Genomic DNA, 14,228 nt, shown 5'->3' on the forward strand with positions numbered 1-14,228 from the left:
CAGTTGCTTGTGTGCTTATGGCTAGATATTCGTGGTTGCTGTCCACATGGGGTGTAAAAATTAGCTGCTTGGGAACAGTGAGAGGTAGCTAGAGGTGGAGGGATGACTTTTAGACTTCTTTGAGCTACTGAATACCTAATGTGCTGGATCTATGGGTGTGCTTTACTCTTTCAAGAAGAAAAAAATCTAAAATGTCTTTTTAAGCAGATTTCAAGGGAACATGGAAGTCTTTACTTTTAAGGTTGACGGGGTTTTTTACTTCAGTGGCATCTGTGATGTCTTTTTTTCTGACTCCACTGTAGCTTATTTTAGTAGCCCATTTAGGGTAATCATTCTACAAACTCCTTTCTATTCCAAAAACCAGCTTTCCTGGCCTCAATGATAATTGTACTAACCTTTACAAATGTGAATTAGTTGTTAAGCAATTTAAAAAAATATGGAAAAAATGCTCTTAAATTACCATAAAAATAAATGATATTTAAGGAAAAGATTACACTGATATATCTAAAAAGAAGACAGACAAGTCCTGCAGTGTAGCCACGCCTTTACCTGTGTCAGTAAAGATTTGTGAAATACCTTATCTGAGTCAGTTGACCTTATTGTGAGATACTGCCCTTGAATCTGTTACTGAATTATTTAACATTTGTTCTTTTGTTTTTAAAGCAAGAGTCAATGCAAGGTATCATTTTAAATCAGCGTGCTAAAGTGTGCATATTCTGTATATCTAATATGTCATTGTTGTCTCTTGTTTCTGTAATGCATTTGCATTACTATGAATCAATTTTATTATGCTTCTCTAGAGACTATTGCTGCCTGCACGCTGTGATATATTTGCACTGTTGTAGATATATATATATACATATATATAATTATATTATATAAACCATGTCTTTTTCAGGTTGCTTGTTACCTTTGTAGTTTACGCTTACTGGTACAGTGGACCTGAGTAAAAGTGTGGGATGTGGGGCATTCTGATGATATATTACAATAATAGAGAAATCTTTGTATATTTCTGTATACTTAATACCCGTAAGAAGAGATTTGTATGATGTGCATTATTTTCCAAACTAGGGCTTTGTTTTCTGAGAATAGAGAACATTTATGATAATGTAACCAAAAAAAAAATCAAATAAAGTGTTATTATTTTCAGACAGATGCCTTTGTCCCTGTTCTCTCTCAAAGGGAAGTGGCAGGTGTGTTGGTAGTGATACATTTTCACTGCCTACTCCTAGGTTCTGGCAGCCAGCAAGGACATCGAATTGCCTGTTTCAGATGTACATTGTGGTGGTTTCAGGTAATTCCCAATCCAGGTAGGTTACAGAAATATCCAGTAAAAATTCTTAAAAACGTAAGCGCAGTCACATTGGCTCAGAGCAAAGGTCTGTATTGACCAGTACCTGACAGTGAACCACAGCACCGCACAGGGAAGAGTGCAAGAACAAGGGGTGCTTCCCTGACAAACCCTACACAATTCGAGGACTTCCTGAGCCAGTGGGATTATCTTTGTATTTTCTTGCCTCTGATGGATTTTTCTTCCACAGACTTGTCTGCTGTTCATCTTGACCATGCTACCTGCAAGTGTCAGCAGATGTTCCCCATGCTCTTGCATTACAGGAGGCAGTAAAGGATCATTCCCTCTTTACCTTCTGCTTGGCACTCTGGAATGTATAGATTTCCTCCTCCCTTGTTCCCAGCCGAAGATAAACCATGTTTTATTCTGCCAGTCACACCTGTCCATTCCCCATTTTACAAAGCACTGTTCTCCCTTGTTCAGCCACAACACTCATGCTATGTTCCTCTGCAGCCTTCTGTGCATTTCTGTCATCACAAAAGGTCTCTTCAGCTAGTTTAAAAAGCCAGTATTTTTCCTCTCATGTTTCTCCTAAAGATCCACATTGTCCAAGAAATGACATGCTTACTGTTTCTGCCATTCTGAAGAGTGTCCCAAAATACATTCCATGAGGCACTGGGACTGCTGCTTCCTATTGCACTGGCAGGGAAACTCTTGGGCAGAAAACTTGACCTGTGTAAGGCTCCAAGAACAGCCCAGTATCAGAAGAAGCGTTTCAATGTAGGTATCCCTTACTTTAACATATACTTTGTTTGGCTGAGTGGCTTTTCATGCTATTAAGCTATCTGTTTGCATATTGGACTTAAGGTCAAGCCTAGACAACATCGCTGTCCTTGTGCCACCCCTCCTGACCGCCACAGCAACAAAATCACCTGCATTGGTCACCACAGTTCAAGGATAACAGCCATAACTTTTACAAGTTAGTTAAGTGTCCAGTCCTAGATAACGTGAGCAGTGATGCTTAAAGGATAAAGAACCGTAAGGACACAATAGGATTACATTTTCAAAACTAATGGCAAGACAATTTTCTAACGATAACAGAGATAATACTTTATGTTATGTTTTATGGACCTGCAAATAATACTAGATTGAAGGAATTATGGTCCCAAAAACTAGATGCCTCCCCACACCAACTGTCCATAGAGCAGGAAGGCAAGAGGAGGAACAGGAGTCCTTCGGAGCCTGAGTGGCAACGTAAATTACTTTAAGTGTTTTATATCACAGTTAATGCTATCAAATAAGCCAACCATAAACTTCTCATTAGCAACACTGCAAAAATTAATATACCTCACATGCAATTACCATCCACTGTGTACTCCAAATGGATTCATAAAATAAAGAGCGTTTGAAAATAAAGGAGACTTTATGTTGTATTTTCTAATAGCTATCCATTTAAAACCTGCTTCATAATGCAGGTTGAAAGGCGTTGGAAGCCAGGGAAGCTGCTGTGGGAAGAACAATCGCCTCTTTCAGCATGGGAGGATACCAGGGTCTGTGCAGTGCCCGGGTGAGCCATGAGCAGCCGTGGTGCTGCCAGTCGCTAGCACTGACGTCTTATCTTGGGACAGCCTGAATAAAGGGCTTGGCGGGGAAGCGTCTGTTGCAAGCTTTGTTTACGGCAGAAAAGCTGTCAAGGGCTGGATTGGCACTAATTGCATCAATTTCTTTTTTTATTGTATTTTAAATTTCATAGCCTCGTTTCGTTTTATTTTTTTCTGTGCCTCAAAGATTTTTTCAAGATCTGTGAATTTTTTATGCAATGTTAACTTTGTGCAATGGCATTGCTGGGCACCTGGCATTCTGGTTTTGTGCCTGTGCCCACACACGCACAGGAAGGCTGAGAAGGAAGTCAATACTTCATCTCCTCCACAGATGCAAAATATTGTCAAAACATGAAGCTGATCCCGTGAAGCTGATCCATTGTCAGCCTCTGACTGCGAAAACACCCCTTGGAGCTGCACTGTTTCCACCCACTTCTTTCTAGCACATAGTCATTCTCTTGTCCCGTTGCCAGTTCATCTCCTCTGCTGGGCAGGTTGAATAAAGCTCCACCTGTTCCTAGGACCTTCTCGCTCATCCCCACCAGCATCTGTAGAGTCAAATATTAAGTAGATTTCATGGCTTTATCAAGAGTCTTGCAGGTGCTTTTTGTCTTTCTCCTGTGTAAGAATCAGAAAGTAGCCCTAAAGTAATTAGAGAAAAAACAAAAGCTACTGTAAAGCTTTTGATTTTACTCCTTCTGTTTGTTGAAACCCATATCCTAAGTCTTGGTGAAGCATCCCTTGGATGGGGCGTAATGCCAAGTCTGAAAAAGGGTAAGAAGCAGGAGAAATCCTACTTTGTGGCAGGAGGGAGCATGTGTCCTGGCTGGCTTTTACTTACCAAATTTGCCTATCATGAAGTTTCCTGGAAACACCACTGGCCAAAATCATCAAACTGATGATACCTGCCTTCAAACAACCGTCAGTCCACTCCTGTGTTTAGTCAGACCCAACTAACTTTCACGGGCTTTGAACCCTGGGAATTTCCTAGAGTTTCTGCAACAGGTTCAGCAATGAAGGTGCTTGGCCCAGCTGTAGTGAAAGGCTTTGATTCAAGACTCCCAGAGTTTCATTTCAGTTGTGGTATTTCAGTATTAAATCCTTCAAAGCTTCAGTTTTCCAAAGCAACCTTTTGTTATGCTCGGGGACGGAAGTGCATGTTGAAGGAAGCCTGGGAGACCTAACTCGGAGACAAATGGGAGCAAGACCCTGAAAGAGGCTGTCTTTGTCTAGCGTCTTCTCTGAGGGGAATTTCTGGGTACCACAATGGGTATACAAAGGGTGCTCACAAAGCACGAGAACTTATTATAGCCAGATGAATAGATACACTAGTCTCCAGCAGAAAAGTACTTTGTTTTCTTACCCTGCTCACCTCTGATAGGCACACAGAAATTTTACCATTCACTAGCAGGGGGAGTAGCACCAAATGACTGGAAACACTTGAACAAAAAAGAGCATTCACTTCAATAGCATGTGTGAGTGCTAGTAGTTAGTTCTAGCACTTGAATGTATTACGCATTGCAGCACACATTTTAGAGCAAAGTCGATCCGTTTGGCCAGTGTCTTCTAGTACTGAGCACACGTGTGTAGTCCCATCCTCCCATTGTGCACCCAGTGGAGTGTACTGGGACAGGGGCCATGCATGCTGTCTTAGGGAGTCGGGCAGCTCACTGGTTTGCATACTGACACTGGCAGCTTTCAGATGCTTTAGAAGAAGGTTCAGATGGGGAAAAAGAAGCCTACAGAGTAATAATGGACTGTTCTGCCCAAAGAGGACTTTTGTTTCTGGCAGAGAGCTGCTTGGGGAACTCACCTGAGAGCTTCTGAAACTCTCGCCTGAACTTTGCTCATAAGGAAGGTTTTGCAACCCGCACCTCAGAGCAGTGAGTCCCCCTTTTTGGACTCAGCCTGGCAGCGAGGGCAACCTCCTGGAAACTGAATCTGGGTCTTGAGATCATCATTCTGCCTGGTTTTAACGCAGGGAATCAGATTTGGTTCTTGTGTTTTACCTTCTGCTTTCCAAGCTGTTTAATGGCATCATGGCCAAGTTTTCAAGCTTTAGTAAAACCAGTAGCTTGTTAGAGACTTGTGGCAGAACCGTGCGATTTAGCTGCTCTCAACAGAGGAAGATTTCAGTTTCTGTATTCTTTTTCGCTTTGTTTTCGCACCTTGTCTGAAACCTTCCTTTTGAACGGGAGCTTTGCCAGAGGAGATGTGTGATACTAGCTGTAGCAGGAAGCATACCCTTTCCAGACACATTTGGGAATGGGATCTGAAGTAAGTGGGCACATTAAAATACACATTTTTGGAGGTGTTTTCAGTTATATCTCTTTTTCACATTGCTATAGGTTTGTTCTTTGTTGCTAGCACCCATCTGCTCTGAGCTCCTTGTCTGTCCTAGTTTTCTCCCGTTAATTCTCCATGTCAGCCAAATACAGCTTTCCTGCATTGCTTCAAAATGAATGATTTCTGAGACCTTTTCCCTGGCTACAATTGCTTTTAAAAAAAAGCAGAATGTCCTCACTCACTGAAGAACCACACAGGCAATCAGTCTGCAATGTCAAACATTTTCTATTCAGCCTTTAGTAGAAGCTGAAGCATTGGTTGCACACAGCTGTCATGATTACAGACAGTTTAGGACTACCAGGCGTTCGTGATTTTAAACGTCATTCACTATCCACGTAATAGCCTAATCAGCACAAATGCTTTGTGTCACAGAGAATTGATTCCTGTTATGGTACCACCTTTGCTGACGAAAATCATGTAGCTGACCTACTTTTTTTTTTCCCCAGAAAAATATTCAGAACTTTGTTTACTTATTCAGCACTCGCTGTACAGCGATGTGGGTGTGCAAGCAGAGTTGCAGAGATACAAAGGGTAAGTCTTCATTTGGGCTTCTCATATTTGCTTGTTAAAACCGATTCACATTTGTGACAGTCCTGCATTTTGTTAGAAGAGAAGCCTCGTTATATGCTTATCCTGCACCTCTCCCTAGACAACCCTTTTGGTCACTGACGGACGGAGGGCTAGATGAACATCTGAAATGACCCAGTGTGGCCACCCATCAGTCTCAAGGTGTTGTGGGTGCACTCGATTGTCTTTCCATTATACACATTAATTGGGTAAAGTAACCAGCCTGAAACAGTAAAAACAGTTTTAAAGTTTCTGTTTTAATTTCTCTTCCTACTGCTGCATAGAGCTACATACAAGCAAAAAGAACAACAAAAAAAAAAAGATGAAGAAGGGACAGAAAAGGACAGACTTTACACAAGCCAATAATGTGAAGCTATTTCAATCACGTTAGCTAGTGAAGCTTGTCGATGTATTGATGCAAAATACATGAACGAACTGCGCATATCTACTTGTGTTTATCTGCTGGCCAGAGTGTGAGCTCCAAAAGGCAATCAATTGCCAGCAGCCAGGACGCCTCTGTGCCCATGCAGTGATTTCTCTTTCTTGGGCCTCTGCCACCAGGTCGGCTAGGAAAGCTAGCATCAAGTCAGAAATCTGTGCCAGGGCAGTGGTGTTCCCCATCGTTCTCTCTCTCCTGTCCCTTGAGTGGCTCTCTCCAGCATCCAGAGGCACTGATGGGAAAACCCAAGGAAGGAGAGCAGATACGTACAGCTGCTTGTCTAGACACCCCTTGGAGCTGGGCAGGAAGGTCTTTCTGGGCAGTTCAGTTCGCCCTACTGGGGACATCTGAACTAGCCAGATGATTTCCAGCCCAGAGGTGTCTTTTTCTCTCTGAGGGCTGTGAACAGGGCCCGTGGTGACTGACTCAGGTGTGGGGAGCCCGCAGCGTGACCCTGAAGGTGAGGAGAGGAAGGTCCCTCCTTCTGTAGCCACATCTCTGCAGGTCCTGCACACTCCTCTTTGGTGTGCAGTCCTCTTTTGAGATCTCACTTTGCTCTACCTTGGCTCTGCCTGCCATCTTCAAATCCTCAGTGGCTGTGGCTTTTATTCGGTTTTTGCCAGCTTGTTCTCTCACCAAAAATGTTAATTTTAAGAATTCTAGGCAGTTTTTTCAAGTGCATTTGGGTGAGTGTGGATAACAGTCTACATAGAGAGACCTCGAATATTTACTTAATGTAAATTCCCAGAATAGCCAATGTCCCTTAGGACTTACTGATGATGACAGATCCTTAGGTCATAGTTCTCTGTGCTATGAGCAACTAACTCTGATTTATAACCTCAAGTGACCAGAGCAACGGCATAACCCAGTGCCTTGGCTTAGCATGCTGTTGGGAATGGTTTGCTGGTCAGCACACAGCAGTTAATGGTTTTTGCAGGGTACGCCATGCCCAGGGACAGCAAGTGAGCAAGTTCAGCCCTTCATGCTTCATCCCTTTGGGGTTAGACTGCCGTCAGCGTGGCTTTCCTGCACCATCACAGCTGTTCTTCTCTGTGCCAACATGCAGACCATTCAACAGAGGGGCTCAAGCAGTTCCCAGGAGTTTCAGCTGCTGTGCCTTGCCAGCAGCTGAGTTTCCCAATCAGGTTTTGCAGCAGAGGACACCACAGTACCCACCACCCCCCTTACTAACACACTTCAGTTCATAATTTTTCTTGCAAAGCCAAATACAGCCCTGGTACGCTGTGGCGGGGGAAGCTCAGCAGGACCACAGACCTGCGCCTGCCTCACTGGCACAGCCCCAACGGGGAGATCTGGGAGGGTGAGGCGAGTAGTAAGCACTTATCCATCCGAGCCTGTCCCTCTGAAACACCCGCATGCCCCTTACGCTCCGCGTTGTGCACGTCGGCACGTGCCTCTGCAGAAGGAAAAGCCTTTTGGTGAGTTTGTGCGGCTCAGTGAGAGCTCTGCCCTGGAAGAGCGCTGACTCTGGCAGCCTAATTTCAGTCCCTGCAGATGATTTCCCACAGCAGTAATTAGGGTTACCCTTTGTAATGGCTGCATTTTCATTCTTTCTCCCAACGAGACTCCTGTGAAGGCCCCGTTACCTGGTGAATGCACCTAGTTGTTGCACCAGATTTTGCAGTGCTATTTTGCAGTGCAGTATTATCATCATTACACTGTGCTTAGGCCTTCCAAATTCACCTGGGCCACAGCGCCAAACCTTCCTTAGCAAAGACCTTCAAAGACCTTCAGTAGACTTGTCAATTTATTGCTCATATTACAACCAATATCCTACCAATATCCAAATCATATTGTTGAGCCTTTTGTAAGTGCGAGATAATGCAGGTTTATGAATGACTAATTTTTACCCGCTCGGATGAACTTACTCATCACAAAAGTGTACTTGGAGAAATCTCTAAGGCGGCATGTGTGGAGACCATTTCCTCTCTCCTTGCAGCACAACCCTGCACAACGGTTCTTTCCCGTGAAGCCCTGAGCACGGCTTGCTGCCGTGGCAGCCTTGCCTTACCCACTTGGTTCCCCACCGTGCCCTTAGAGGCTCTCTCCTGTGCTCTCACTCAGCGGAGGCAGGGAAGCATTCGGGCTGTGGTGCCTGGCATTGAAGACACCCAGGAGGAAGCAGTCGCCCTCACCTGAGGACCAGGAGCTCCTCCCGTGTCCGGTGAGACACAGCAGGCTCTATTTCAGGTATAGGTCAGGGTCAGGGGGACCTGCTTTCTCCCTTCTAGCGTTGCAGAGACTTTTCCTGAGCATGGCCCATATTGCCCGGCGATTCAGCCGCGTGTTGCATCAGCAGCCGGGGCCCACGTTGGGTTAGGTAGGGTACCAGGTGGGCACCGCCTTCCCGAGCTGCTCTGTGCCCCGCTGGTAGTGGCACCGAGGGACCGGCAGCACCAGAGACACGGAGATGCAGGGAGCAGGAGGCGTCTGAGCAGACCAGCTCGGCGGTCGGCTAACAAAGGTACCCTTCCCTACGTCTTGAGGGGGAAAAAAAAAGCCCAAACCCACAGCTGTAGCTGTAGCTATATAAAGGGAAACACTGAATATTTTCAGTATTCAGAAGGGAAAGTGGCCCCGGTGAAGCCACGTATCAGCTAACAAAGGCAAGCAGTCACTTGCAAGTGTGAAGTGTCACTAACACAAAAAGCTGAGTGCCATGTTCCTTTCGGAAGTGTTAGTGACTACTCTCTCATCGGCGGGTCGCTAAGATGCCAAATTTCCTGGGAAACAGAGAAATACACAGCTTCAAAATAAAGGTAGCAGAGAATTGTGTCTTGGTTCTTTTATTACAGTGAAAACCTGCACGGTACTAACCTACTGAAAGAATAAAAGCTGCAAGTAACTTTTCATCAGAAAGCAGTCAATCCAAGATGAAAATTAGAAGTCATAGCTGTTACAAGCTATAAAGTCGGAGTTGGGACCTCCGGCTGTTGTTTCCTGTTGGAGTAGGTCCAAAGATCGCAAGGGTCTCGATGGAAGTTTCTCCTTTAACAAGCTGGGGAGGGAAAGAGAAGAAGCAGATTAAGGAACATGTTTTCTCCCCGAACTCTACAAGATGCTAGGAAGTGTTTTGCCTAGATGCAGGACACCAAAAAGGCATTTTTTTAGCAATTGCTTCCCCCCCCGCCCCTCCCACCCCATACATGTGTTTCCTAACTATGGTTCAGATCAGTAAAAATAAATTATGGTGAATTGTTTCCAGTACAAAATACACTGCGGGGTGGGTTGGAATTGGCTGAGGCTATTGGTTATCTACGTTAGATATGCTGAAAGGCCAATCCTAATTAAAAAAACGGAAGTAGGGGATCAGAAATTTCTGTAAGTTTCATTCCATATTTCTAAAGCAAAGCCTTTTATCTCTTGTGATGGGGTAGGTGTGAGTTCAGTAGCTGCACCTCTACCATCGCATCAGCTGAGGGCTGGAGCTCACACCTGAGCCCCGGCTACCTGTGCAGCCACGTTGCTCACAGGTCCTGGCTCGGCTGCATCGGCACCACCCACCCCTCTGTGCAAGAAGCCGGTCTTTTTAGGGTTTAGCCGCCTCTTCCCCACTCACACCCCGGGTGAGAAAGCTCTGCACCCGCACCGGGAAGGGGAGGAGACCCCGTCCTGCTCGCTCCCTCGAGCGTGGCCTCCCGCCATGCCGGGCTGGCACAGCACACCAAGCACGGACCCTCCCAGGAGCCGTGGTGCGTCCACGGGGACGCGGGGACGATGTCTCGTGCAGGACGTTACCTTCCTCCACCACGCGCTGGTAGAAGCACCAGGGGACACCAGCGGGATATGCCCTGAAGCAGCACCCCTTCCTTTTGCACTCCTTAGCCGTGATGCCAGGAAAGCCGCAGTTTATCCTGGCGTGAGGTTCGTTGGGACATACTTTCCTAACTGCGTAAAGCAAAAACGAAGGGAGGAAGGAGGCCACGTTACTTCATGCTCTGTCTACCCGGCAGCACAATTCGCAAAGAAAAAGCAGGCCACAAAGGTGAGGTCAGTGAGCAGACATGACAGCCACGGTGACCTTCTCCATACCAATTTCAGGCAGCAGGTTCACCCAAATCCTTACCATGCCTGTCAGGCAAAACTAACTACTGAGGAATTGCTGTTGTGCCCCAGGGGCCAGAGGGGGCAAAATTCACCCCTAGAAGTGTCTGGTAGGCAGCGACCCAACTTTACCTTTCCTAGATGCAGCAACGGGGTGAGAAGCCCTGTGTCTCCCGTAATGGTACGGCAGGCGCTGGCCTTGGGCCAGGTATATTCATGACCTGACCCAACGCTAACCCCAGAGCAGCCTGGCTAATGCACGGAGAGGAAAACCCAGCCTCCTCTGCATGCCGACTTGAGTTATGGAAAGGACGTAGGTCATTTAGGAAGAAATCACAGCTCATCCGGGCAACTTAAAGTAAAATCATAGGTAACGAGGTTATACCACCCAGCCTGAATAATTCAGTTTTCCTGTCCTGAAACAGTTCTCCTCAGAAAAGCAATTCTATGAAAATGACACTGTAAGGTGCTGCCGTTCGTTTTTCAAGATTTTCATGAAATGCAAACAGTGTTCAAAAGCAAAATTATTTTTTTTTCCTCTGACAATTCTGAGCCCTCTTGACCAATCTTGATTCATATCAAGTTCTTTTATTGGGTAGCGTTGCCTTTGCACCCTCGCTTCCTTTCATTTCACCTGTGCAGCTGCTGAGATGACCCTGAAGTTCTCCTAAGAAGGAGTCACGCAGTCAGCCCAGCAAACGTAGCTTGCATTCAGCACTTATGGAAAAAATACAGCCAGTCCTTGAAGGACTGGGAGAGCAGTTCTTACCCTCTCTGAGAAAACAAAGGCAAAAAATGGAAGCAGGACTTCAGAAGCTTTAGAAGGAAGAATCTAATGGAGAAAAGGATTTCCCCGGGGATATTTTGGTGATTCCATTGAATGAAGACAGGGAGCAAAAATGGGAGATGAAAAAAGCACCGCCAAGTGGAATTATGCTGGGAAACAGGCAGGAGAGGAAGGAAGTAGCGATTATCAAAACAGGCTGGAGAAAAGAGAAAAAACCCTAGAAGTTACAGGATGCCTGTGGTCTTTTGTACAGGTGTCAAACAACTACAGAGGGGCTTATCTACTCAGGACTTTGACATGCAATGCTAAAGTCCTCCTCAGCCACATAGAAAACCCATTTAAATAAGTGCCGAGGATCCCTTGCTCTACTGATGAACAAGACCACAAATGGCAGTGAAATCTTTCTAAATAATCAGCACGGGTTATTTGATAACTAGAAGCCTGAAGGAAGAGGAAATATATTGTGTGAAGAGGATGAGACAAAAGACCGATGGGTAAGCAAGGTTTGACTTTGCATTTTACTACCAGTGGTCTTCTAATAGGGGTTTGCGCCCACTTCATTGGCCTAAGAAGAAAAGCAGAGCTGCTCCCCGGTTGTACACATTTCTGCACAATCAAACACAAGGTAAATCAGTGTTTCTGGCAGAGATATTACCTTTCCGTGCTTTAGGAGCAAAGCACCAGGGAGCGCCGGGGACTGAATTGTTGAAGCAGCAGCCAGCTTTCCTGCACTCCGCTGCTGAGATTCCCGGGTAGCCGCAGTTCCTCCGCTCCCTGGGGGCCAGTTTACACTGGCATCTCGCTGTTCAGGAGAGAAGTAGCAAGTTACTGGGTGTCAGTTTGCACACTCGTTAGCACAGGTGTATTTATCAGATGTCCACTGGGAACAATGATCTTTCCCTAGACTCTGTCCATCTTTGCAAGTGCACCTTTTCTGTCACTTGCTAAGACCAGAACTTGTGCGATTTAAAAGCTGCTTTTAAACTCCCACCAATTTCAGTAAGGGTTGTACTCCACCCTTTGAGAATCTGTGGTCTCACTTGCAGCCAAGCCAGCCCAGCACAGTGGGGTCTCTGGACTTCAAATAGACCACATCAATTGGTAAAAACCCATAACTTCAAATGTCATGCTATTAAATGTTTGTTGCTTTGCCCATCCCACGTGAAGAAAGAAAGACTTAAGGGTCCAGTGGATATTCAAACAGGTGTAAAAAACCAAAATCTTTGCATTATCGTCAGGTGACTGTAAAAACACAGGATTACGTGCAAATAGTTGCAGCTCGACTTTTAACATTTTAAGTCTACTGCACAGTCATCTGCAACCAAGAAATTCTGGAGGTGTCCCTAGGTATCTGCTTGCTTTCCAATTCTTAAGTTGTCTAAATGATTTGTCTTTCATTGAGGAGGCAGATAGACTTCTTTGAAATTGTATTCATGTGGCAAAGTAGCATAAAATACATGTCAGAAGACTATTTAGACAAAGCCAGCTCCTGTTCCTGTCCTGGTCCTGTTCTGGCGAGCTCCTGGACATGTCTGTCCCTCCACCTTTGTAGCAGGTTCCTGGTTATACCACCAAAACAAGAGCTCGCCTGCAGCCTTTTTTGTTTTGCCATAGCTTCCTTTGAAAAAATTAAAAAGTAGACTCCAACTTTGGTAATAGTACCAGAGCAAGACATTCGCTGTCTGATACGTGGTCTGGCTGCAGTCACAGTCAGTAGGATCAGGCCCACGTACGTACCTGCGAAGGCAACAGCAGGGGAATGTACTTACATGGTAACCTCTGTCCCTCTGCCAAGGTGCTGAGGGCCACAACGAGGACGACGGAGAGCACACAGATCGCTTTGAGATCCATTGCTCTTGGAAGGTGGGTGGAGGAGAAGTGCCGCTCTCCCTTGGAGTAGCTTGTTTTATACGCTCCTCGTGTTTGCCCAGCGAGGTCTGATAACATTGTTCCATCCGATGCTTCACCCAGAGGTTGGGTTTTCTTTTGTTTAATTAGGAAATGTTGCCGTGCATATTTTGATATCCCTGAGATAAATTTCTAGGCTCCCTTGATCTATTGATCACGTATCTATTACGTACCTATAGGTACATATCTATTACGTGATCCCATAATCTATTCATTGGATGCTGCTGGGTGCCTCTGGCAGCCCCAGCGGATTTCATTGCCATTAAGAGTATTTCAGACTTCTGGGCAGCTTTAAATGTTTGCCACTACTGAAAAATACATACATATATTTCCTATCCAAGTGTATCTTTTCTGCCTGAATTTTTCCCTGGCCTTAAGGTTTTGGTTATGCTTACTCTGAAACGGGTAAGGCAGGAGGGCCGGAGGTGTGACACCTCTGAGCTTCAGGAGACCGCAGGGCGAACCGTGCTGGGGAACCGAGACCCGCTGCTACCGACCTGGAGAAATACCTAAACAGAGAACGTGGAAGGTGTGACCGTGAAATACCGAGCCCAGCTGAGGCCGCTGTTTGTGTCCACACGTGAGGCAATTCACACCAGTTTGGAATAGGAAAAGAAGGTAAGATCAGAGGGAAAAAGCAACAAAAAACCAAGAGAGGCAACAGCATAAAGGGACTCGAGAGAGGAAAGGAGTTTATGTACGATCTCAGCCTGGCCCACAGGCACTGTGCTCGTCCAGGGGTCGAGCCCCGAGCACCCCAGCCGATATTTTGGACTCGAGGTCCTGCACAAGGAGGAAGGTCAGGATCCTGGGGCAGACCCCCTCCCAGCCTGCGGGTCCTGCCCCGGTGGGGGCTGCAGTGGGGGCTGCCCCGTCCCCTCTGCCCGGTCCCCAGAGCAGCGTATTGCTTCGCAACCCGCTCAACACCACAGGCACGTGATTCGCCAAAAATAAACTTCTGAAGCACCACATTTGACCTATTGATTTCCCGATTGCTTTTCTCCTGGTTTCAAAGGTGCCCTCTAACACAGCTTTTGGGCTGTGTCAGGACAACGGGCCTTGGGACTTGGGCTGCCCGGTCAGGCTTTGATCTCCCTTTTGGACTTTCTTCTACCATTTACTGTAATATTTCTTAACTTCTAGCTACTTCCCAATGCTTGAACGCAAGCAGAGCAGTGCCAGGGAGTGGGAGACAAGCAGCAGGATGGTGGGACCAGCTCCGCA

General features: G+C 46.1%; 1 protein-coding gene across 1 annotated transcript; it reads right to left on the minus strand.

The window, feature by feature from the left end:
• Positions 1 to 9,161: 9,161 nt before the first annotated feature.
• LOC142406365 (uncharacterized) lies at positions 9,162 to 13,043 on the minus strand. Its single transcript, XM_075495212.1, has 5 exons — positions 12,866 to 13,043; positions 11,752 to 11,898; positions 10,004 to 10,153; positions 9,716 to 9,771; positions 9,162 to 9,263 (listed from the first exon to the last, which is right to left on the minus strand). Exons 1-5 carry the CDS (start codon positions 13,041 to 13,043, stop codon positions 9,162 to 9,164), a joined length of 633 nt encoding a protein of 210 aa, XP_075351327.1.
• Between the last annotated feature and the right edge of the window lie 1,185 nt (positions 13,044 to 14,228).

This window comes from Mycteria americana, chromosome 1 (genome assembly GCF_035582795.1).
Source record: "Mycteria americana isolate JAX WOST 10 ecotype Jacksonville Zoo and Gardens chromosome 1, USCA_MyAme_1.0, whole genome shotgun sequence".
Classification (NCBI taxonomy): domain Eukaryota; kingdom Metazoa; phylum Chordata; class Aves; order Ciconiiformes; family Ciconiidae; genus Mycteria; species Mycteria americana.